This window comes from Rhinolophus sinicus, chromosome 13, assembly GCF_057876585.1.
Source record: "Rhinolophus sinicus isolate RSI-liver-muscle chromosome 13, RSI-T2T, whole genome shotgun sequence".
NCBI lineage: Eukaryota > Metazoa > Chordata > Mammalia > Chiroptera > Rhinolophidae > Rhinolophus > Rhinolophus sinicus.
Window position 1 is genome coordinate 176,464 of NC_142513.1, and position 20,668 is coordinate 197,131.

The 20,668-nt window shown below is 62.3% G+C and overlaps 3 protein-coding genes across 3 annotated transcripts in view; 1 reads left to right on the top strand and 2 right to left on the bottom strand.

The window, feature by feature from the left end:
- Nucleotides 1-2,640: 2,640 nt before the first annotated feature.
- SOX18 (SRY-box transcription factor 18) lies at nucleotides 2,641-4,761 on the top strand. Its single transcript, XM_074317965.2, has 2 exons — nucleotides 2,641-3,340; nucleotides 3,451-4,761. Exons 1-2 carry the CDS (start codon nucleotides 2,992-2,994, stop codon nucleotides 4,248-4,250), a joined length of 1,149 nt encoding a protein of 382 aa, XP_074174066.1. The 5' UTR covers nucleotides 2,641-2,991; the 3' UTR covers nucleotides 4,251-4,761.
- Nucleotides 4,762-12,192: 7,431 nt separating this feature from the next.
- Nucleotides 12,193-16,344, bottom strand: C13H20orf204 (chromosome 13 C20orf204 homolog). Its single transcript, XM_074318199.2, has 4 exons — nucleotides 14,729-16,344; nucleotides 13,024-13,299; nucleotides 12,781-12,933; nucleotides 12,193-12,607 (listed from the first exon to the last, which is right to left on the bottom strand). Exons 1-4 carry the CDS (start codon nucleotides 14,729-14,731, stop codon nucleotides 12,470-12,472), a joined length of 570 nt encoding a protein of 189 aa, XP_074174300.1. The 5' UTR covers nucleotides 14,732-16,344; the 3' UTR covers nucleotides 12,193-12,469.
- Nucleotides 16,345-16,497: 153 nt separating this feature from the next.
- PRPF6 (pre-mRNA processing factor 6) overlaps nucleotides 16,498-20,668 on the bottom strand; it is a 36,474-nt gene continuing 32,303 nt past the window's right edge. Inside the window, exons 18-21 of the mRNA XM_019753440.3 lie at nucleotides 19,983-20,074; nucleotides 19,020-19,134; nucleotides 17,214-17,340; nucleotides 16,498-16,720 (exon numbers count right to left, since the gene is read on the bottom strand). Of these exons, the coding sequence (XP_019608999.1) occupies nucleotides 16,568-16,720; nucleotides 17,214-17,340; nucleotides 19,020-19,134; nucleotides 19,983-20,074 (487 nt within the window). The 3' untranslated portion in view covers nucleotides 16,498-16,567. The remainder of the gene's footprint in view (nucleotides 16,721-17,213; nucleotides 17,341-19,019; nucleotides 19,135-19,982; nucleotides 20,075-20,668) is intronic.

Consider the following 20,668-nt stretch of genomic DNA (forward strand, 5'->3'; position numbering starts at 1 on the left):
TATCCCCCTGCCCCAGCCCCCCAGGGCGGCCTCATGAGAAGGCGGGCCAGGCCTGCTGCCCTGGTCTCAAGGACTGGGCAGCCTGGATCCAAAACTGAGGTCTCAGGGGACCAGAGAGTCCCCTCCACCTGGACCTACGTCCAGTGGGGACCCCACCTCCACCCTCCAGGAGCAGGAGGGTCCAGCCCTGAGGGACTCAGTAATTGGTCCCAGCCTCTGCTCCTGCAACAGCTGGGCTGGGTGGGTGGGAGCCTGTGAGGTCTGTGCCCCGGGCAGCGCCTGGGAGGTCTGCCACCCCCGGAGCCCAGCCAAGCCCCCACCCAGAGCCACCGAGGGGGATTACCCAGCATCCTTTGCAGGCTTCACCCAGCGGCTGGGGTTCCAGTCCAGGCTGAGAGGGAGTGGGCGGAGGGCAGAGAGAGCAGTGTCCCCTCGACACCCAAGACAGCCCCACACTTGCAGGCCAAGCTTGCCCTTCACTCCACCTTTCTGTCTCGGAGTTGGGGGCTACAGACAGGGCTTCCCAAAGGGTGGGCAACAGCCAACCCAGGCCAGGCCAGCCTGAGGTGGGTTTTGAAGGCATAGAATGTCCCCAGACTCATGAATCACCCGCACTTTGGATGGAGCTGGGGTCACAGCTTGGTGGCCAGAGAAATCTTGGGGACCCCCTCCCTCGGTGAATGTTGAGGGTCAGGACTTCCCTGAGCAGGACCCCCATTCTAGGTCCCATAGGACCCCATCTCCTCACTCTGAGTCCAGCCTGTCCGGCTCCCAAGGCCCTGGGCAGTACCCAACACCAGAGCCCACCTCACCCCCATGCCCAGGCAGACAAACACACAGACCACACACCTCCAAGCACACGGCTGATGCCCCTCCCCCCAGCAAGCCAGCCACACCCACACCGGCCAAGGACAGCCCTGAAGAGTCCCTCAGCCACAGTCACCACCAACATTATTTTCCCATCTGGACAGTGGGCCGGAGCGACCCTCCACCCCCCTACCAGGCAGCACACAGGCGTGGGCAGCTGACCCCAAAGAAGTAGGGGGCACCCGGGGCTCCCCCCTGCTCTACCCAGCCCCATCCCACAGGACATGTGAGCCGGACACCTGAGTTGCACAGTTTGACAGAGAGGGAGGGTCACTGGCTGGTTCCAAGACAGGCGGCTATGGGGGGCGGGGGCAGGGGGGTGGTGAGGCAATGCCGGATGCTGCCTGCCACTGCTTTTGGAGCACTTTTGACAATTCTGGCCTGTCAGGGGTTGCAGAGGGCCAGGCAGGGCTCCTGGGGGGGAGCTGAAAATCCATCCCAGTGTGTGTGGGCTTACTGCAGTGGAGGACACTGGACCTCCTTCCTGAGCCTCAGTGACCATCATCCCAGACCAGCTGCTGGCCCGGCCAAGCCAGGCCGCTGGTGACTGCAGACCACGCCCAGAAGGCTGCACCTCTGCCAGGTGCAGCCCCCTGGACCTACCTCTCAACCTGGAGTCTTCTTCCCACATCTACCCCTGTCCCCCACAGCCGGCTGGGGCCACACATTCACACTGTTCCAAGGGGAGCTGGTACCACTGGGAGTGGCCTGTGCCCTGTACTCCTGCCTGCCTCCCAGGAAAGCGTCTTCTTCCCCTGGGTCCAGAGAACACCCAGCCCCTTACTCCAGCCTGTGCGTGAGACCCTAGGTAACAGAACCTGATGTGGAGGCTCCACACCAGACAGCCCTCAGGTCAGGTGCCTGTGGGGGTTCTGGCCTCTCCCCAGGGCAGGAGGGCCCCTGGGGGAAGCTGTAGGACCCACACCCCAAAGGGACAGAGCATTGTGAGCACAGACCCAGGGTCACTAACAACTGGGGTCACACACCATGAAGCTCATAACACTGAGGAAGGGGGCTCCTGGCGTGGCAAGGGGGTGCTGCAGAGCTCCTGGGCCACAAATGGGTGTGCAAGAGGAGAGTGGGGAAACTGCCCTGGGGGAGACCCCTCAGACTCTCAGCATCGAGCCCAGGGTGGGGCCTGGGAAGAGGCTGGAAGATCTGGAAACCCTCTCAGATCTGAAGGCCCATGGGGTGGGGGAGTGCGCCCCTTCCTCCCCACCTGCCCCAACCTTGGGTCCAGCCTCACTCACTCCTGCTGCCCTGGGGTCTGGGCTGGGCAGGGTAAGCAGCTATGAATGGTCCAAGACCCCCACCCCCCTCCCAAGAGACCCTGGGGAGGACGAAGGGGCCGGAGCTCTGCACTTTCTCGATGCTCCTCCACTTAGGGTCCCCCTTTCCCCGGGTTTGTCCTGTCCTGAGGAGGTTTGGGAGGGGGTGAGGGGACACGAAAACCATCTTCTCCTATAACCCCATGGACAGGCTTAGGCAGGGCTCGGCGCCCCCAGGGCTCAAAGTTCAACATGCGTGTGAAGGGTTGCGGGGTATGATGCCCCTCCCCCAAGGTGCAGGGCGCTCGTCCTGAGGTGCTCCTAACCTTTGAGCTGCAGTCGTGGAAGGACCTACGGGGCTGTTGGGAAGTCAGCCTTCCAAGAACATGGTGTTAAAACACGGCCCCCTCCTCCCACTGTAATTTCGGGGGGGGGGGGCGCAGCTACCCCCAATTACCGCCCAAGGGGCTGACTCCGTGGGTGGGGGCAGCCGCTCATCTCTGAAAGTCTGACAGCCCCGTGAGGACGCCCCCTTCCAAGCTCCAGCCACATCAGTGGCCCTTTCACATTCGGGGGGTCTCTCCTTCAGAGAGGGTGCGGGGGGCGCTGCGCGGAGGAGGCCAGGCGGAGAAGAAAGGAAGCCCCCGGGGAGGGGGCGGCCCCGGCCCGCCCCGGCCCGCCCGCCCCGCCGCCTATTGGCCCCGCGCCGCTATATCTGGGCGCCCACCCGGCGCGAGGCCACCGCCATCCGAACCGTGTCCGCGCCGCCGTGCACCCGCCCGTCCCGGTTCCAAAGTGCCCACCGCCCGCCCTCCGCGCTCCCGCGCTTCGTTCCGCCAGGCCGCGCCCAGCTGGAATGCAGAGATCGCCGCCCGGCTACGGCGCACAGGACGACCCGCCAGCCCGCCGCGACTGTGCGTGGGTCCCGGGCCCCGGGGCCGCCGCTGAGCTGCGCGGCCTCCCCGCGGTCCCCGCCGTCCCCGCAGCGCCCGCCTCGCCGTCCAGCCCGCCGCGCAGCCCGACGCGCAGCCCCGAGCCGGGGCGCTATGGCCCCAGCCCGGTGGGCCGCGGGGAGCGCCAGGCGGCCGACGAGTCGCGCGTCCGGCGGCCCATGAACGCCTTCATGGTGTGGGCGAAGGACGAGCGCAAGCGGCTGGCGCAGCAGAACCCCGATCTGCACAACGCGGTGCTCAGCAAGATGCTGGGTGAGTGGCGCGGAGGCGGGCGGGGGGAACCTCGCCCGGGGCGGGTCCGGGAGGGGGCCGCGCCGCTCCCGCGCGACGGCAGCCCGCTGACCCGCGCCCGCGGCCCGCAGGCAAAGCGTGGAAGGAGCTGAGCACCGCGGAGAAGAGGCCCTTCGTGGAGGAGGCGGAGAGGCTGCGCGTGCAGCACCTGCGCGACCACCCCAACTACAAGTACCGCCCGCGCCGCAAGAAGCAGGCGCGCAAGGCCCGGCGGCTGGAGCCCGGCCTGCTGCTCCAAGGCTTGGCGCCCCCGCCGCCCGAGCCCTTCCCCGCGGCGCCCGGCCCTGCCCGTGCCTTCCGCGAGCTGCCCACGCTGGGCGCGGAGTTTGACGGCCTGGGGCTGCCCACGCCCGAGCGCTCGCCGCTGGACGGCCTGGAACCCGGCGAGGCTGCCTTCTTCCCGCCGCCCGCGGCGCCCGAGGACTGCGCGCTGCGGCCCTTTCGCGCGCCCTATGCCGCCGCCGAGTTGCCCCGGGACCCCGGAGGCTGCTACGGAGCACCCCTGGCCGAGGCCCTTAGGACCGCGCCTGCCCCCGCCGCGCCGCTCTCCGGCCTCTACTACAGTGCCCTGGGCGCGCCCGGCCCGGGCCCGTATCCCGGTCCGCTGTCGCCGCCGCCGGAGGCCCCGCCGCTGGAGGGCGCCGAACCGCTGGGGCCCGCCGCCGACTTCTGGGCCGATGTGGACCTCACGGAGTTCGACCAGTACCTCAACTGCGGTCGGACTCGGCCCGACGCCGCCGGGCTTCCGTACCACGTGGCGCTGGCCAAGCTGGGCCCGCGCGCCATGTCCTGCCCGGAGGAGAGCAGCCTGATCGCCGCGCTGTCCGACGCCAGCAGCGCTGTGTACTACAGCGCGTGCATCTCCGGTTAGGCCGCCGCGCCGTCCGCCCGCGCTTCGCAGCCGCATCGCTGTGCCTCACTGCTCTGTCGCTGTCGCAAGTGTATGTTGCGGCCCCTTGTAACAGTCCGGTAGGAACCACGACGCTCACGCTCGGCCCCAGCCCGCGGGCGCCCTGCAAGGGTGGTTCCCACGCTTGCCGGGCTTTTCCAGGAAGCCCAGGCCTGGGACCTGTTGGCTGCGCCTGCCAGGGCTAAATTTTTGAAGCGCCTAATCGTAATCCTGTTCCTGCAGTGCACTTCCTAGAAGCAGGCTGTATTTTTTACTTTGCCTTTTTTATATACATAATACAACATATTTAATTTTTAATTAAACTTGCAAACATGTTCTTCCAAGGTATTTCAGTGATCAAAAGCATCAATGTAGCAAGGGCTTTTTAAACATGAGGAATAACAATATCTCTTTACTGTAAAGGAGAACCCTGGAGTCGGGTCCCCCTGGGCCAGGCCAGGCCCCAATAAAGCGCCTCACCCTTTCCTCTGAACACCCGCGTTGTCTATGGTTGTTGGGGGACGAAGGTGCAGTTCCCCCAAGTGCCCTAGGCATGTTCTTCCCCCCACTCTCCCCCAGAGAGCCTGACCACCAGCTGGGACCCCACAGACCTGACTCTCTGTCTTTCAGGGACACTCCCCCACACAGCTGGTGGGAGGCAGGAGACATGGGTACTCCCCACCCTCCCATCCCCCCATGTCCCTCCCGTCCCCCCCATTTTAACTCAAGCATACACTCAGCAATGCCCCCACCAAGGTTTCATCAAACTCATCTCTTTAAAATTTTCTTCAAGCCCAGGGACTACCCCAACAGCGCCCCTCTCCAAAGGGAGCGGCAGGGTTGACACCTAGATGCAGACATGGCATCCCAGGGGCCCTGTCTGTCATTCTCAACCCAGTGTCCCCAGAGAGAGCAGCACCATGTCACACCCATGCTGCTCCCCAGGGTGACCTGTCCAGTAGCAGGCACATTCGTCACTGGGGGGGGGGGCTCTGAGCCACCAATGCTCATGCATGTGGAGAAGGGCACATCGCCCATGAGTGTGCAAGCCACACCCAGCTCTCACGGCTCACCAACTCCCGTTCTGGGTCTGCTTCTGCTAGGGGGACAGGTGACCCACCACTGGAGACCTGTGTCAGCGGGGCACCCCGCTGTGGGGGAGCCTCAATACAGACAGCAACCCGGAGCCACAGGAGTCCCGGAGTTCTGCCTCAGGTATGGGCAGCCCTGCCCGCACCCACCCCTGGCCAGAGCAGAGGGAAGGGAGGCCCAGCACAGCCTCTGTTCTGACTAGAGCCATGCAAACAGCCCACCCTGCCTGGGCCCAGGCATTGTCCCATCAGTGCCCTTGACCCAGAGACACCCATGGACACACAGAGAGAGGTGCCAGGCAAGCAGAGAGGGCCGTCTGTCTGTCTCTCCTGTTTTCTGGGGCAATACCCTCACATCCTACATTCTGGGCTCCTCACCCCACCCTCATCCCCCCAAGGCCCATGGGATGGGACCACAAGGATGCCTTGGGGTGGTGCCCCCCTTTTTCCTGACCCGGTGGCTGCAGAGCAGCTTGCTCCCCAGAAGCCACTATCTCAGTACTGGGTGGGAGGCCAGTGGGGGCCCAATTTGTAGGAGACCCATGCCAGGGACGGGGGCGTGGGGGGGGCGCACCAGAACCAGGATCAGGAGGAGGACACGAAAGGGCCTGCCACCCAGGGCAGCTGTTTCCAATAGTGGCTCCTCGGCAGAGGCGCTGGTCGTGGGGGTAGGGTCCTCAGAGGACCCTTTGCCAGTGCCCTGCCTGAGGGGCTCCCCAAAGGGGCTGGCTCTGCCCTCGCTGGATCACAGCCCCAGGGCCTGGGTGGCTCCAGCCACAGGTCAGACTTCCCACCCCTCCCCCTCCTGGCTCCACCCACCTGCTTCCCCAAGGGTGGGAGAAGGGAAGTCCCCACCCCCAGCTCCCGCTGAGTCAGGGCAGCCAGGAAGACCCAGGCTGCCTAGCTCCTGGCGGGAAGTTGTAGCAGCCATCTCTGGCACGAGCCGCAGCTCCCACGCCCGGGACCAAGCCTGGCCCTGGACTGACCTGGGTGGAGGTGTTGAACCGTCCTCAGCAACCAGGCCAGGGGAGGAGGTCAGGGAGGTGGGGCAGGGAGCGGGTGAGGTGCACCCCTCTCCCCAACAGACCCGGTCATCATCTCAGGCACTCTGGGAAGCAGCACAAACAGCCACACGCCACCCCAAAGGCACACGAGGACCAACACTGCTCACACACCCAACCCCAACTCGGCCATGCTGGGTGGGCAAGGAGGCACGCACTCACCCTGAACATTCCAGGCAATCCAACCACTTAGCTCACAGTCCACAAAATCCACATACATGCTAAGTGGGCAATTCAGTGTTTTTCGTATTCACAGGGCTGTACAACCATCCTGCCGTCTCCTTTTGGTGCTTTCCCATCATCTCAAAAAGAAATCGTGCCCATCAGCACGCACTCCCATTCTTCCTCCTCCCAGCCCCTGAGAAACACTGACCTGTTTTCTGTCTGTGGATTTGTCTATTCTGGACGCTTCCTATAAACGGAATCACATCACGCAATAAGCGGCCTTTTGAGTCTCGCTTTGTCCCCTGACAGCGTGCTGTGGAGGATGGTCCACGCTGCAGTGATATCAGCACTGTGCTTGTTCCTTCCTCAGGCTGAATAACACTGTCCATTGATTGTATGGATGGACCACATTTCACTGAGAGGCTGTTTCCATGTTTTGGCTACTAGGAATAATGCCTCTGTGAACATTTGTGCACAGCACTTTTCGTGGATATGTGTTTCTTAGAGTTACATACATTTGTATTTATTTTTAAAAACGTTTAATTTGTGTTTTTCCAGGACCCATTAGCTCCAAGTCAAGTAGTTGTCTCAATCAAGTTGGGGAGGGCACAGCTCACAGTAGCCCAGCAACCTTGTTAAGAGCACAGAGCTCTAACCAACTGAGCTAACCGGCTGCCCCTAAATTTGTATTTCTAATGACCAAGTCTGAGCAGGTAGGTTTTAAGTACCTTAAGTCCACAAGCTAGAGCAGCTGCCCGCAAACGGGAGGTCGGGGGTGTCCAGAGCTGCTGACCTCCAGTCCCAACAGCCCCCCAAAACTAAGCCTCAATCCTCCACCCAGCCCACGCCCCACTCCTGCCCCAGACTGGGGAGGGGCTCCAAGGACCAGACTGCAATCCAGTCCACGGAGGGTTTCGGCCAAGAGCGTGGGAGTTGCTGGCCCAGGACTGGGGAGGAGGAAGTGTGGGAGCCAAGGTTCCTTCAGCCCACAGCCCATCCCGCTCCACCTTCGCAAACACCCAACCTCCCAGCGAGCGGAGCGGGCAGTGCGGCCGGCCAAGGGCTGTGAGAGCCCTGATTTCCACGTTGTCGCCCAGGACCCCGCGCCATCCCCACGACCCCGCCCGCCCGCTCGAGGAAACAGGAAGGGGCGCGCGGCGACGGCGCTGGGAGGAAGCGCAGGAAGCGGCGGCGGGTGCGGAGCTTATCTGGGGCCGCAGCCGGACCCCTGGCCTCACGCCCTGCGCAGGCCGGGCAGGGGACGCGGGGGACGCGGGGGGCGGCGGCAGCAGCGTCAGGACAGGGCCTGATCACCTGGCGGGGAGCCCTGCCGCTTCACCCCCAAGCCAACTGCGCTGTGGAGGGAGGCGCCAAAGCCCGCGACAGGGCTTCGCTGAGCCAGGTTGTGCCCCTCTACCGACGTGAACAGGGATCCTGCCAAGACACCAACCATTGGAGACCCCAGGGTCCAACCCCAGGACGCCCCACGACACAGGCTACCCTGCCCCCCCCCCGTGCTGACCGCCCCATTTACCCCCAAACAAGGACCGCTTCCCCCAGCAGGTGCGGGCTCCTTGCTGGTTCTTGGGGGCGGGGGTAATTCTGGGAGGTAGGTTGTTGTTTGTTTCTGTGTTTACAAAGCTGAGGCTCTTCCTAGGGAGGGGCCAGGATGGGGACTGTCTCTGCCCCCCCCCCAGGGTCCCACAGGGCACTGGCAGGGACAATGGGCTTCAACACCTGGCACACAACCGCCCCCCCGCCAAGTTTTTGCTTTGCTTCCTGCAGTAGGGATCCCTGTGTGTTTCCGTGTCAACCACAGCTGGAGCAAGCAGTCTCCTTGCACACCTGCAGGGATGGGGAGCCCGCGTTGAGGCTCACTCTCCAGAGCCAAGAGCCAGGCAAGGCCAGCGCCCCCTTCAGGTCTGGGCGCAGGTGTTTCCTCCTGGGCCTCCCAGGTTCCCCTCCCCCTAGTGCTGGCCTTCTCTGCTCAGCACCAGATGGGCCTGGCTCACTCACGTCCTGTCCCCAGCCTGGCTCCCTTAACACCGGAGCTGTGTCTCCAGGGGCCTGGGCTGGCCGACCTTCATCTTTCCCACCACCTCCCCTTGCTCAGTGGGCTGGGGTGGTGGACAGTGGGGGCAGGATGGGGGGCAGTGCTGCAGCCCATGAGAGCACCCCAGGCAGGTCACAGGCCGGCTGCAGCCTCAGAAGGGCCAGTGCGCTGGGCTGGCATGGAGACCCCCGTGGACTGTTGGTAGCTCGGGAAGGGGCAGAGGTGGGAGGTGGGGCTGGGAGAGAGACGCATGTGGGCGGGGGTGGGCACACATAGTGGCAAAGTCACAATTAACTTTTTGGTTTTTCGAATCCAGAGACTAGTTTGCCGATCGCCCATTCCAGATGTTCTTTCAAAAGCTCCCAGTCTGGGGAAGCTGTGGGACCCGGGCTACCCTTCAAAGTCGGCCTGGCCTGCTCTTCTAAGGCCCTGCACATGGGGGGTCTGGCTCTCTGCTTTCTGAAGTTGCACAACCCTGGTAGTGCCCCGAGGCCCCACCCTGGCACAGCCCCACCACTGTGTCCCAGGCCCCCCACCCCCCCTCACGGAAGCAGCTGAGAAGGCATATGTGTGGGACAGCACCAATGGGTGCAGGCGCCACCACGTGTGAGCCCCAGAAATGGTTACATTGGAAAAGCCAGGCTCAGGCCACATGCTTCAGCAGTGTGCACGGGCTGGCAGACACCGCGAGGCCAGGGACACACAGGGCCCATCTGTCCATGGAGTCATGCCACTGGCACTCTGTCCTCGGTGGCTCCATGGCCAGCGGCCCTGTCCCCATGGTTGAGTCTCTTTCCATGTTGGTGTCCATCTGTTGCAGCCAGCAAACATTTATTGAGCAGTTTGTGTGCCACAGTGAACAAGCCACAAAGAGGGTCTCAGTGCTAACTAAACCTGAAGAAGAGCCAGCATCTAGGGATCTGAGCAGGGCACCCCGGCTTTTCCCCCAGTCTGTCTCTCAGCGGCTCGGGGTGGCTGTGTGCACCTGCCCCCAGACCTTGTCTGGTTGGGGCGTCCCCTCCCTAGACAAGTGAACTTTGTCCCAGAAGCCAGAGCCCCTCTTGCCCCCTCCCCTCAAAGATATGTTCTCTCCCAGAACCTGTGTGTGGGGACTTATTTGGAAAAAGGGTCTTGGCAGATGTGATTAAGGATCTCCAGGTAAGGAGATCGTCCTGGATTACCTACGTGGTCCCAAATCCAGTGACAAGTGTCCTTGTAAGAGAGAAGAGGCAAGGGTTGCACGGATGGAGGCCCCAGAAGCCAGGAGTGAGAAAGGGTTCTCCCTACAGCCCCGGGAGGGAACACGGCCCTCAGACACCTGGATTTCAGGCTGGTGACATTGATTTTGGATTTCTGGCCTACACAACCGTGAGAAAGGAAATTTCTACAGTGTGAAGCCACCTAGTTTGTGCTAATTTTTACAGTGGCCCCACAAAATGAATACAGACAGCTTCTGAGATAAGGGGCGGGAGCCCAGGTGCTCCACACCCATGATGCTGGCCCATCACCTGGGGCTTGCCAGGAGCAGAACTGGGCAAGACATGAGAGGCTCTGCTCACTGCTGAGTCCCCTAGATACATCTCAGGCCCTGAGAGAAAGGGCAGAGGGTGGAGGGGGTGGGGCAGGGGAGCTGCGCTGAGGACTCAGGAGCAAGGCTGGGGGTGGGACACTGGGTTCCACTGGTTTGGGCCACAGGCCTCCCATCCTCACCCCCAGGTGTTCAGTTTGCCAGGACAGACCAGGAGGGCCTGTCTGAGAGAGGAGCTCTGCCGGGCACGGCAGCAGAGCCCGGACCTGTACACAAACATATCTGTGTGTACACACTCCTGGGCAACCCGAGCACACAGAGGAACGGGGGCCCCCCCTGTGGTCATGGTCTAGGACTCAAGTGGGGACTGTGTCCCACCCCTGAGGCTCTGCTCAGGCACACGGGGTGAGGGGGGGCGGGGGAGGGGCTGCCCAGTGCCCACCCACCTCCTCCTGGTGCAGCCTGACTGCTCTCAGCAGCAGGAAGGGCGCAGTGTGGGTGGGTAGCAGCCACGACTACCAGGCGGCCATGCCTCGGTGACGTCAGGAGAGAAGTGCTCTCCCCAGGCCTTCGGGGAAACGGACATGGTGGGGGCCTCCATGGAGGGCGTGTCCTCCTGCCCCTGCACCCAGACCTCTGGACACTCTTACTGACCTTCTGTAGCCCCTACACCTTATGCTCCAGCCAAATCGGGCCTGTGTCCACCTGGCGCACACAGCAAGAGTCCCAGGATGGGACTGCTCCATCCAACACAGGTGTGCTCCCCTCAGCTTGCTCCTCCACCAGTGTCCCAAGTTCAAGAGGACACACCCAGGTGCTCAGGCCAGGACCCTGGGGTTGCCTAGACCTCCCCTCAACTCTTCATGTCCAAGGCTAGTCCCTCAGGTCCCCCTCTCCCCACGCAGGGGTCTTTCTTGACACCTCCTCAGGTCAGACGCTCTGGGACGCACTACCTGGGGATAAGTCAGTGCCCCTGCCCTGTGCCTCAGCCCGGATGGAGCCCCGCCGAGCACTCCATGGGGCGTGTAGGTTGGGCATCACCCTCATCATGACTGTGGCCCCCATCTGACCTGCACCTCATGGCCTGGAAGCCTGTTCTCAGTGCAGTAGGGGCTGAGTGCGCACTGCATGGGGTGCAGCCGAGCTCGTGCCTGGGGCTTGTCCTGGCCCTTTTACTTCCTGGCTGTGACTTGGGGCATGCCCTGTAAGGCCCTGGTGCCTCAGTGTCCTTGTCTATAAAACAGGGACAATAGTTCCTGTTGTGCAGACCAGACATGTTAACACAAGTCCAGCGGGAGCTCTTGTGGTCCATATTTTGTATCCATGCCAACGGCTGTACCATGAAGGCCTTCCTGCATCCTGCCCTGCCAGGGCCTTAGAGGAAAGCCTGATGCCTCCTGGGTGCCCACCTGTCCAGGAGAAACGTGATGACAGGCATTGAGTCCACCATAGCCAGGTGCTCTGCCTGCTCTCCCCACACTGCTCCCCAGACTAGCTTCAGGAGGGGGCCGTGCACCCCCAGGCCTATGCTGTGAGTGGGGGAGTCCAGGGGTTGGCATCCCACTCTGCCAAGCAAGCGTAGGGCCCTAGGGCACGAGACAGTGGGTCCCAGGCCAGCCTATCCAGTTCCACAGAGGGGGCCATGGCCACCCCTCCCAGGGCCGCAGGAAATGGCCTGGCCTCGCCTGCAGCCAGGGCCAGCGACTCTGGCTTCCCTTCAGGCCCGTTTCCTTTATCCGGTTGTTTTGCTCTGAATTCACAAAGCTCGGCCTTCCCCTCCCCTCCATTTCCACCCCTTCCCCCATTCCAGAGTGGAGCAGACGGATACGCAACGTTTTTTAGGACCGCAGGGGTCCCCCCCAACCCCTAACCCCACCCTAAAGGCATGGGGACTGAGCGGGAATCCAGCCCAGTGTCCCAATCCGCCCCCTGCTGCCAGAGGCTGGGAGCACTGCCTCAGCCACGTGTGGCGTGGCAGGAAGTGTACCTCTAGGCTCCCCACCCATGCGCGACGGTGGCCCAGGGCCCACTCCCCACCAAGCAGACCCCAGGACAGCCCAGCCCCACAGCCGGCAGGCGAAGGCAGTAACAGGACCCGCAGCAGCAGCTCAGTTTATTAAGACCTCCTGCAGTGAGTGGAGGGCGGCCAGGTACCCGGCAGGTCTCGCATCTCCAAGTCCTGGGCCCTCTGGGGAGCGCGGGCCGCGACGCGGCAGGAGCCGGGACCCAGCGGTCAGCCAAGGTCGACAAAACGGAGAGCTCGCGGTTGTCACCAACCGAGGCCGGGCCCTGCGCAGGGCGCTCTAGGAGCCCTGCGCCGGCGAGGCGCGCAGCGCAAAGAGCTTCTCCCAGCAGGTGGCGACGGCGTCCAGGGCGCGCAGTAGGAGCCGCCTCCGGCTGCCGCGACGCCGGCCAGGGCGTGTCTGGGGCCGCCGGCTCCGCTGTCAGGGACGGGGCGGTCAGCGACTGCGCACGGTCCCCGCTCCCGCCCCCCGCAGCTCACGTCCAGCCCTTGAGGGAGCCGCGGCCTGGTCATTGGGCCAGATGTTAAGCCCCTAAACCGTGGGAACAGAGGTCCCGGGGTCTGGACACGCACACACCCGGGGACGCACACCTGGTGCAGCGTCCAGCAGTGGCGCCGCATCACCGCCTCGGTGCGCAGGGCCACGGTCCATGCCGCTTTCTCCAGTGCCCCGCGGCGGCCCCCAGCCACTGCCCCGCGCAGGGTCCGACCCAGGGATGCGATGGACCGTAGGATATTGTGCTCCTGGGGAGGGGAGGGAGGAAATCGGGGGCTGTGGCAAAAGCGCTATTGAGAGGCCTCAGAAAGGCGTGGATGGGGTCATGTCGCCCATACCTTCTGGGCACTGCAGGAGGCTCCCACCCGACTCCCCCGACGGGGGGAGGGTGCTCTAGTCTGGTTTTTCAGGATGACATGCGGGTGTCCGGGGCCTGGCCCGCTCCCTTCGGCCCCGGGCCCTGCCCGCCTCAGAGCAGCCTGCAAGTCCTCAAAGATGACAGCGCGGTAGTGGAGCAGGACGTCGGGGACACTGCAGGCGCGGAGCCCGGCCCAGACGGGCGCGATGCCCAGCAGCACCAGCAGTAGCACCCACAGCGCTGTCTTGGGGGGCACCTGGAAGAGTCACAAGGTCAGGGCAGGGCACCCAGGCCTGTGGAGGGGGACTTCCTTCCAGTGCCTCTCAGGCAGTTTGTGTGGGCCACCGCTTCCCCCAACCTGGGGAGTCTCTAAGCAGATGTCATGATGGAGATGTCTTTGAGCCATCCAACAAGGGGCCTGCGACAGGGCTGGCAGGGCCAATCCCTGCTGTTTTAGGCTTCAGAGAAACAGCAGGCCTGACAGCCCAGTGCTGAGACTTGCAGGGTGAGAGGCTGGGAAGGACAGAGGGTTCCAGAGGCAGGAGCACCAGGCGCTCTGCTCTGCATGGGGGTAAGGAGCCATGTGCCCACAAGATGGTGCAGGGCAGGGTGCCCTGGTCTGGGGTGCGTGCCCCGACCCTTCCCCACCCCCAACAGTGCTGGGCTCTCCTCTTGCTGAGTGCCCCCAGGCCCCAGCACACTGCTCACCTCTGGGTGCCCACAGCACGGGGCTGCTGTCGCTCTGCCCTCCCCACAGGAACCTGGGGCAGAACCAACCTGCTCCCACCACCAAAGGCTCTGCTACAAACAGCTGAGAGCCACAGGAAAAGAGGTCCCCTGCACCCCCAACCCGACCAGGACAGCGGTGAGGGCCTGGAGCTCAAGGCTACACTCCTTTGGAAGGGGAAGGCTTGGGGAAACCCCCAGAGGTGAAGGAAGGGGGCCACATGTCGTTCCACTGGACAGCTCTTTTAATGGCCCCCCTCCCAGAGAATGGAGGGGACCAGCTCTCAAGGGCAGAAGCCCAAACATCAGAAAGAGTGGCTTGTCCCCAGGCCCCCCGGGGGGAGTCAGACAGCAACTGGAAAATTAATCATGTGAACAGAGCGAGACCAGGACTCGACTCGGCTTCCCAGCCCTGGCCGGGGGTCCCAGAGCAGCACCCTAACCTGCACCTGGGCCTGGGCGTCTGCGGGGGCTCCTGTATGGGGCACCTAGCAGCCAGGCCAAAGAGCAGATGCAATTAGCTGTGCCCCTTCTCAACTCCCCCAGATGTGCTGGACACAGGGCCAATCCACTCGGTGTCGCCCCTCTGCCTGCTGTGGGTCAGAGGTCACAGTGAGAAGCAGAGAACAAGATTTGGGGCGGGAAGAATGTCCCAGTGGGGTAGGCTGGCTGCCCAGAGGTACTCAGAAGGCCTGTGTGTCCGTCCCCACCCCCCAGAGGGGCCCAAGTCTCAGGCCAGCCCAGCCTGTGAGGACAGGATCAGCCAGCAGACACCACCCCCAACCCCCATGCCGGGAAACACCAGGCTGAGCACCCAGGACCAGGCCTTGGTGACGGGAACCACCGGGGATTTCCCAGTCGGTGGGGCCCGGAGGGACAAGCAGCTTCTCCTGGGCTGTGCACGCTCCCCACCCTTCAGCCCAAGGAAGCCCCCTCCCCAGTGGCCTGAAGCTGCTCACCATGAGCCTCTCAGGGTCAGGCCCTCCCTTACTCCCGCCAGTGGGTCTCCAACATGATCCTGGGGTCCTCAGGTGGGGGGTGAGGCGGCCACTCCAGGTCCTGCTCCAAGCCCAGCCAACCCCGGCAACCCAACGGGCTTCCCTGGTCGGCTGCAACAGGGCGGCTGGCGGCAGGCGGACAAGGCTTTTGAAGTTGGCTCCTCCGATCAGAGGAGGGAGGGAACCAGAGGGAGGCCCCAGGATCCCAGCCCTGCCCCCTCCCTTTCCACACCCCCTATCCAATCGCTTCTTCAATTAACCTGACCCTGGAGCCCAGGGTGCTGGGCTCTCTTCCCATCCAGTGGGTCTTGGATTAAGCCATCAACCCCAGGGAGATGTGCTATGGGGGGGGGGGGGGTGCCCAGTGGGCAGAGAGCAGTTCAGTCAGGTGGGAGAGGTGAGCCAGGCAAGTGGAGGCACTGCCTGCACGCTTCGATCAGGGTCTTCCTTAGTGGTCAGCAGGAGCTACCTCTCCCGCAGGAACCTGGCTGCTGGCAGAACCAGGTGAGTGGGACCTAATTACCCCCACAGCAGCCAGCCCATGCACCCCGACATCCAGGGGTCCTGCCCCAGCAGGTCCCAGGCTGGGACTTCCCACTGGCCCAGGGCTCAGCTGAGAGGTGCCTCCTGCTGCCTGCCCCTGTGGGCTGAGGGGGTTTGTCCCTGGGGAGGCCATGGCCGTGTGCCTAAACAGACTTGGCAGGGAACTGGGCCACAGCACCTCGCCCGGGAGGGTCGGGGGTTGTCACTCTCCCCACAGCAACACAGCTTCTGTAACCTACTAGCCTTCAGACGGAGCTGAAAAAATGTCAGCTGAAGAAAAGCTAAAGTACAACCCCCTCCAAAAGTATTTTAACTATCTCAAAGCACTTGAGAAAACAACCCCGAGACATTCACGCGTGATAATCCAGATGTTCTGGAACTTTCCAAGGGCTCTGCAGGCCTCACCTGATATCAAGGCCAGAGGAAGTGCCCAGGAGAAGCCACGCCCCACCCGGGGCACAGAGGGTCACAGCAGCCCTGTGACAGCCAAGTCATGGCCAGTTCCTGGGCTCTGGTTTTCACATCTGTACAGACAGCCAGCTTTCAAGTCCCTAAAAGCTTCAGGACCTGCTCTTCAGTGTAACAGGCAGATCCCAAAGGAAGTCCAGCCATGACCACAGCCCCTTCCCAGAGAACTGGCTGGTCTCCAACAGTACAGATGCACGCGCACAGGTTCGCGCAGGGACCCAAGGCCCTGGGAGGTCCTTTATCCTCACACCTGCCAAGACTCCCAGGTAATGCAGTTTTCAATGGAAAGGTGAGGACAATTACAAGTGCTCTGGAATACTTGCTGATTATAAATTAGCAAAAATTAATTCACCTACAAATGTGAGCAAACCTCTTACTGGCGACATCTTTCTCCAATGCAAGCCTGAGGGGGCCTCCAGCAACCCTTTAGCAACAGGCTCTAGGAGGCGCTTTGGGCGTGAGCCGCTGGACACATTCACTCAGGGATGTCACCGTGGGCACTTCCATGCAGCTCTGAGGGGAGGGCCCACACGCAGAGGGGACGGAAGAGTTAGCAGGGAAGCTGCACTTCCTCCCACAAAACCTCCTGTGCTTCCTTGAGGGCAGGGCTATCTGTAAGAGGCATCCTCGCAAAGAAGAACCAGGCCAAACTACAGCCCCGCTGGTGACCAAAGCGCACGCCAGGAGGGCCCAGGAAAAACGAGCCGGCCACCAACCTCGAAACGCTACCTAGAAAACCTTTAATTACAGAGCAGGATGGACGCTGGGGGCCCCGTGGGGACGGGAGGGTCAGAAGGTGTTCTTGATGCCGGCGGCCACCAGCGTGAGGATGTCGCCGACCTTCTTCTGCCAGTGGGCGATGTCCTTAGACACAGCGCACCACAGCTGCCCGTGCCGCGGCTCGGCGTTCTCGCAGCGCCGCCTCACCTCCTCTCGCTGCTCCTGGGCAGGCAGCACCGGCTTGTGAGCGGGGGCTCCCAGGTCCTTCCCCACACCTGCCCTGCTCCTGGGCACCGGCCACAGAGGTGCTGGCCGGACCGAGCTCCCCCACAGCCTGCACCCCCCGTCTGCACCTCCCACGCGTGCCCAGAGTCCCTGCCCTGCACAAGGACTTCCCATGGGCAGCCCAGCCCTGTGAGCACAGCTCTGACAATGCTCGGGTCTGTGAGGGGACATCAGCCCAGGCTTGCCGGGAAGCCACACTGGGCTCGGACTCAGGTCAGCAGCCAGTGAGACATGAGGATGGCCCTCAGGGCCGGGACTCCATGCCCATTTCTACTGTGACCCCAGGACCCAGTCACCGGCCAGCTCCTTAAGAGATGTTACCAGGCCACTTGAAATAGCCCAAACGTCATTAGTTCAGGCTGAGAGGCCGGCCCGCCTGCCCCCCCACACACGGTGTACAGCCCGCGGGGCACATAGCAGAGGCCCTCACCTCTGTGCCATGCTGCAGCTCGAATTTGTAGAAGAAGGCCCAGGCGTCCCCCAGGTCCGCGTCAATCTTGACTGTGCGGTGAAACCACTCCCTGGCCTTGGTGATCTTCCGTTCACTCCAGAACAGCCTGCGGGGACACAGCCGGGACCCAGCGTCAGCGGCCGCACAAGTGCAGGTACCACCATGAGCAACAGGCGGCCTGGGTGGGAGGCCTGGCTCTTGCTGCGCGTGTGGGGTCCCCGCTGTGGCTGGCACCGCCCGGCGAGCCCTTGAGCTCCCAGCAGGAGGGCTGAGGAGTGGGGACTGGCTACCCGGAAATCACTCCACGCCACGGACCCGCAACCGTCTGCCACGAGTCTGAGCAAACTGCTTCTGAAAACACCCACACAGCAGCAACTTCTCTAAGCTATTCATTTCCTCTGGGTAAAACACAAGAGGACAGTCAACCTGACAGAAACGAGACAACGGCTTCGATTAAGGAAAGTGAGGGGAGCTGTCAGCCTGCCCCAGCCAGCCGGGAGCCCAAGCCCACCCTGAGGAGGGGGGCTCAGGCTAGCACAGGAACCTGGGCCCACGCAGGCACGCGTGAGGACCATCCAAGAGCCGTCCACACGTCAGGGAGGGCAGCACAGAATGCCACGCTCCACCCAGCCCCGCCCCCTCTGCAGACAGAGGCGCCAACGCAGAGGCCTGCACCGCTGACCCCAGCCCCAGGCAGCTGCTCGGGCTGGTCTCATTCACCAAACGGAGTGACTTTATGTTCTGATAGCTTGATTGCTTTTTAAGCCTTGTGGTATTCTTAATTGCTCGGTGTTAGATAAACTGCGATGTAAAGAGCACAAATCCAGATAGCAGACACACAGAGGAACACCAGTGTGGGGACAGCAAGGAGTGACTTGTTTACTTTAGCAAAGCCTTTTATGAGCTTTTATGGTGGCCTAACCGAGTGGCACACACAAGTCACTCTGGGAGGCAGCAGCACAGGGCAGGAGGGAGGAGCCCCCCAAGGAGCTGGAGGAGGTGCGGGGGCCGCTGCGGCATCCCGGGGTGGGCCAGGTTCCCGCTCAGGCTTTGAGGGCACACAGGAGCTCTGGGGCCACATGTACCACCCCCCCAGGAGAGAGCCCTGAGCAGCAGCCCCAGGCGACCAGCTGTAGGCTCTGTGAAAAGATCCCCCTCCCCACATGCACCAGTCGCCTCCCGCCTCCTGACCACAACAAACCCCTACCCTGCACTCTGGTCCCGCTCCTCTCAGGACGTAACCCTCCTTCTAGAAGGTTAGAGACCCTGGGGAGTCCAGGTGGCTCTCACTGCTCCACTCACCATTTCCCCCAGACCCCAGCTCACCCCACGCCCGACCCCTGACCCGACCCAGCGCATGGTGTTCAGTCACTCGCCGACCTCCTGTTGCCATGCATCTCTGCAAACCAGGGCACACTGACTGGGCCTGACCAGGAGGCCCTGGATCGCTCCCAGGGCACCAAGGGGAAGCGTCTGGCTTCTCACCCTAACGCGGGGAAGACCATTTCCTTGCTTATAGCCCTCTGAGCCAAAGGAGCTCAGACAAACATGAGCAAGTGGCATGGACAGAAGAGCAACCCCATGACAGGAGTCTAGGACATGTGCCCAGAGGAGGCTGCCCTGCTGGGGGTCTGCAACGACCCAGGCAGCACATGTCTGAGTGGCCTCTGCCCGCACATGCTCCAGCCTCAGGGGAGCCCACCGAATTCCAGGGACCAGCGGGACTCTGGTGAGAGGCCCCCCAGGCCCCATGGGTCAGCAGCCCCATGGGGACACCCCACTCACTTGGCCACGGCCAGGAGCACGTGGGGATCGTGCTCACACTTCTTCAGGGCATCGACACTCTTGGTCTTCCTCTGGGGCCTTGCCTCAAGAAAGACGGCTTCAGACCACAGGACACCTGCAATTCAGACAGAGATGCTGGCCCTCAGACTCCTACCTCTGCTCTCAGAGACCCATCCACACACAGGCTGCTCAATGGGCCTGCGAGAATTCTAGCCCAGTGTGTCCCCAGACCTGCTTACGGGAGAGCCACAGGCCACATGTGCTCACCCACCCTGCTGCAGTCCGCCTGCAGCCACAGCTGCCCCGATGGCACAGACTGGACAACTTTCTGAGGGCATAGGTCAGAAGTACCAACAACCTTCAAGGTTTCATTCCCACTAACTTGGTAATTTCACATTTAAGAATTTACTGGTTAAAACAATCAGAAATGCTAGTAAAGACTCCTGCAAAAAGACGGTAGTCTTCAATTAATATCAGATTAAAAATCGAACAACAGGTAAAAAGTGCATTTCTGGCATATTTACAGGTAATTCTATGAAGCCACTAAAAAACTTACATTCTTGAAAATTCAACGATAATGGAAAATTCTCACAAAATTTTCCCCTTAAAAAAAGGCCAAGGAATAACCGCCCAGTGTGACTAACTTTGTGCAATAACACAAGTGTTAGCACTGCAAAACAACTAAGGGCAGGGATTTCTGAGTGGCGGGCTTCCTGGTGATTTCCTATTCTTATTCCAAATTTTGTTTATATCGCATGGGCATTACTCAGACTGTGGGGGAAAACAACTTAAACTCTTAGAGAAAACAGCAATGGCAGCACCTCAGAGTAGGAACGCCAGAGTGTGGCCAGTTCCCGCCTCTTAAGGACCACGTGGAGCTGAACCACACCTGTGAGCACTGTGTCTGGACCCTGAGACCCACCCAGGGCACTGCCCACCCGCGCGCGCCCAGCGCGGCCTCACCGGAGCTGGGGCACTCCTGCAGAGCCTTGGCCATGAGAGTATTGGCGATGTTCTTCAGCCCCGCACGGTACTCCAGCCTCACCGACTCCAACCTGCGACGGAGGCCAAGAGGAGGGTCCAGTACCCGGCGCCCACCACCTGCCCACCACCCGGCCGCACTTCTGGAAGCTACTGGGGAGCTACTGTGGCCGGAGCTGCCACCCCGCCAACAGAGCAGTGAGGCATCAGTACCCTCTCTGTCAGGCCCACCGGCAGCTGCCACTGCAGTGTGGACCTGGGACGCTGACGTCACTCAGATGCAAGTGAAGGTGTGGAGCACGAGGGCAGACTGGAATGCTAGTGGCTGCAGGGACAGCGACCTGCCCCTCTCTCTGGAGTCTCCTCCAGCTTCCCTGTCACTCTCCAGCCCTGACACTCTGAGCCCTACGCTGCATCTCTGCACGCAGTTTCCTAGGGAAAGCATGCCAGCTTCACCTGACAAACTCCTCTTCCTCCCTCAAGGCCTTGCCCGACGGCACTTCCTCTGTGGAGCTGCTCTTTTGGCTTCACCTATCCCTGATTCCTCACCATTAGCTCCTGGCTCCCCTTGGCAGCCTCTACCAGAGCACAGATTAAACCGCACCAGACATCCACAGGCCCATCCGAGCACCAGGCCGACCCCTAAGGGAGAGGCAGGCGTGCCTCCT